The 2,537-nt window shown below is 63.1% G+C and overlaps 1 protein-coding gene across 3 annotated transcripts in view; it reads left to right on the forward strand.

Annotated features, from left to right (window-relative positions):
- The window catches only part of GTF3C5 (general transcription factor IIIC subunit 5), an 18,225-nt gene that overhangs the window by 15,123 nt on the left and 565 nt on the right, over positions 1–2,537 (forward strand). Inside the window, exons 10-11 of one of the 3 annotated variants that reach the window (XM_040632118.1) lie at positions 51–193; positions 1,080–1,282. In XM_040632118.1, coding sequence (XP_040488052.1) covers positions 51–193; positions 1,080–1,237 — 301 coding nt within the window. In that variant the 3' untranslated portion in view covers positions 1,238–1,282. Of the gene's footprint in view, positions 1–50; positions 194–1,079; positions 1,739–2,537 lie in introns of those variants that run through there. The other 2 variants (XM_040632121.1, XM_040632120.1) reach the window with 2 other exon arrangements.

Here is a 2,537-nt window from a genome sequence, read left to right on the forward strand (position 1 = left end):
GGGCACCTGTGGGCAGAAGCCGCGGCCTGAAACACCCCCCCCCCCCCCAGGTTGCAGAGGATCATTCACCGCAATGACGGGGCCGAGAATTGCTGCACCGAGCGAGATGGCTGGTGCCTCCCCAAGACCAGTGATGACCTGAGGGACACGATGTCCCTCATGATCCGGCAGACCATCCGCTCCAAGAGGCCTGGTGAGAGCGCTCGGGGTGAAGGGGGCCTCGCTCTGGGACACAGCAAGTATCCCTAAAGGCCCTGCTCCCTAAGAAATTACACCCAAGTAGAATCGTCCCTCCGGGGGCCAGATCCCCCAGGCTGCCTGCCTCTCCGTGGGTGGGAGTCCTGCCGCTCAGCCCTGGGGGTCCAAGGCAGGAGACCAGCCCGCTTTGTGCCCACCACCTTCCAGCTGTTGGTGGGCATGTCCGGCCTGTCTTGCCCCGGAAAGCAGGGGCAGCAGTTGGGGGGGGGGGGCCTGTCACCCCACATGGCCTGGCCCTTTCCCAGGACCAGGCAGCCCTGGCCACTGGCCTGTGGTGGGGGGATGTGAGGAAAGGGGAGCACTTGCTGGTCTCCGTGTCTGATGAGGCCGGGGAAGCGTGAGTGAGAGGGCCCCTCCCACGGCTTCCTCCTGGACCCCGCCAGACTCCACGGAGCTGGCGGGAGTAGGGGCTCTCAGCCTCCTTTGGGACACGGCCCCATCTGAGAATCTGCTTGAGGCTCTGGACCCTCTCCCCAGAAAAAAGCACACAGCACGTCCTATACACTCTCGGGGTTCCTTGGACCCATGAAGCCACCAGCCTCCTTTGGGGAAGTGGTTATCAAAGCTCTTGGCTTCCGTATTCCCTGAAGTGCTTGTTAGGCTGTAGACTGCCAGGCTCCCGGCCCTGCACTTCCCCAGGCAGCTTCTCCAGGGCCTGAGCCCAGACACCATCATTGTAAATAGGCCTCCTGCAAGCTGACTGCTGGTCTGGACGCTGGGCTGGCCGGCACCTCTCTCAGGCTGAGGCCAGCAGTAGCTGGTCTGGGGGCCACGCAGGAAGCCTGTGCTGGGATACACATGGCCTTGTCTCCTGGCCCCAGCTCTCTTCTCCAGCCCGGCCAAGGCCGACAGGGGGAAAGAGCCCCTGACGTTCGAGTCCGGGGAAGACGAGGAGGACGAGGAAGAGGAGGAGGAGGACTTCAAGCCATCTGATGGCAGTGACAACGAGATGGAGACAGAGATTCTGGACTACGTGTGACACAGCCCTACTGCAAGGCCGGGCCTCCTTGATCATGCAACACTGGTGACGGAGCCGGGACAAGCCGTGGCTCCCCAGTGCTGCCCACAGTAACCAGAGCGGCCCTAGGAGCCCCACCAGAGGAAAGCTGGGGGCCCGGCTCCGGGCGCTGCTGACCCTGGTCCTGCCCGTCTGCCTGTGACATCTGCTGCGCGGGGCTGCCCTCTGCCCCGGGTGCTTAGGGACATCCCCAGAGGGTGTGACCTGGCTTTACGCAGCCATGAGCCAGTCCAGGGTCCAGCAGCTGAGCAGGTGCCCAGCACCTCTCTCTGGCTGAGAACAGAAGCTGGGGGTGGAGATGATGTGGCCATGGAAGGGCAGTCCCGCCTTGGAGCTGATGACTGGTGACCAGCACGGAAGCTGGGCCGTGGTCACAGGTGGGTGAAGACTGTCCTTGGGTTTGGGTCCCATCCATTTAGGACCTAGCTGGAGTTGTTCTTATCAAATACACTTTCCCGAGGAGAAAGCGGTGTCTCTCTTGGGGTGTGGGAGCCAGAGGAGAGTTTCCTCTTGCAGGTTGGCTGAGAGCAGCTGGGAGCACCCCAGACGCCAGGTCCCAGAGGCCCTGCAGCCTCGCTCATCCCTTACTGCTCTAGATGTGTTCTTGAGAAGTTCGCGGGCACACAGGCCCTGGTTGCGTCTCAGCTGCCTGCTGTGAAACCAGAGACCATGTAGGCATCTGGTGGGACAGAGCCTGCCCTCCCTCGGGAACACTCTCACCCACACCAGGGGGCAACTGTGCCACAGTCCCGCAGAGCAGCCTGAGCCAGAGATGAGCCCTGTCACCCCCTTCCTCAGCTGGCAGACTGGGCTACCTAGGGTGACAGGTCCCAGAGTCACATTAATTCTAAAGTCCGATGCCTCAGGCAAGCCCCAGTCTGCCCAGGCCCCTGGGGAATGCCCTTGGGGGACAGATCAGGAGCCCCGGTGGCTCACAGTTGGCCTAAAGTGGCTAGTCTGGCCACCTGTCTTGTGGAGGGGGAGCTGGCCAGGCTGACCGCCCCTGGTGGCCCCGCTCCCTGCTGCTGTGGACCAGGAAGGGTTGCCTCCCCCATATTCAGTATAACTTCCTGTAGAGCAGGTTCTCGGAAGAGCTGGACAGAAGGCGTGGGTTAGCGAATCCCCGTCCTTGTGCGGGGCGGGGGCCTCAAGCTCTGTCCGCCCTTATCCTCACACTGCCCCGCTGAGCGAGCACGAGCCCCGGCCTGGCCTGCACAGCGCCTTCCTGGTTTCCTTCCTCCCCCCCCCCCCCCCCCCCCCC

Source organism: Ursus maritimus, unplaced genomic scaffold, assembly GCF_017311325.1.
Source record: "Ursus maritimus isolate PB19 unplaced genomic scaffold, ASM1731132v1 scaffold_17, whole genome shotgun sequence".
NCBI classification, from domain to species: domain Eukaryota; kingdom Metazoa; phylum Chordata; class Mammalia; order Carnivora; family Ursidae; genus Ursus; species Ursus maritimus.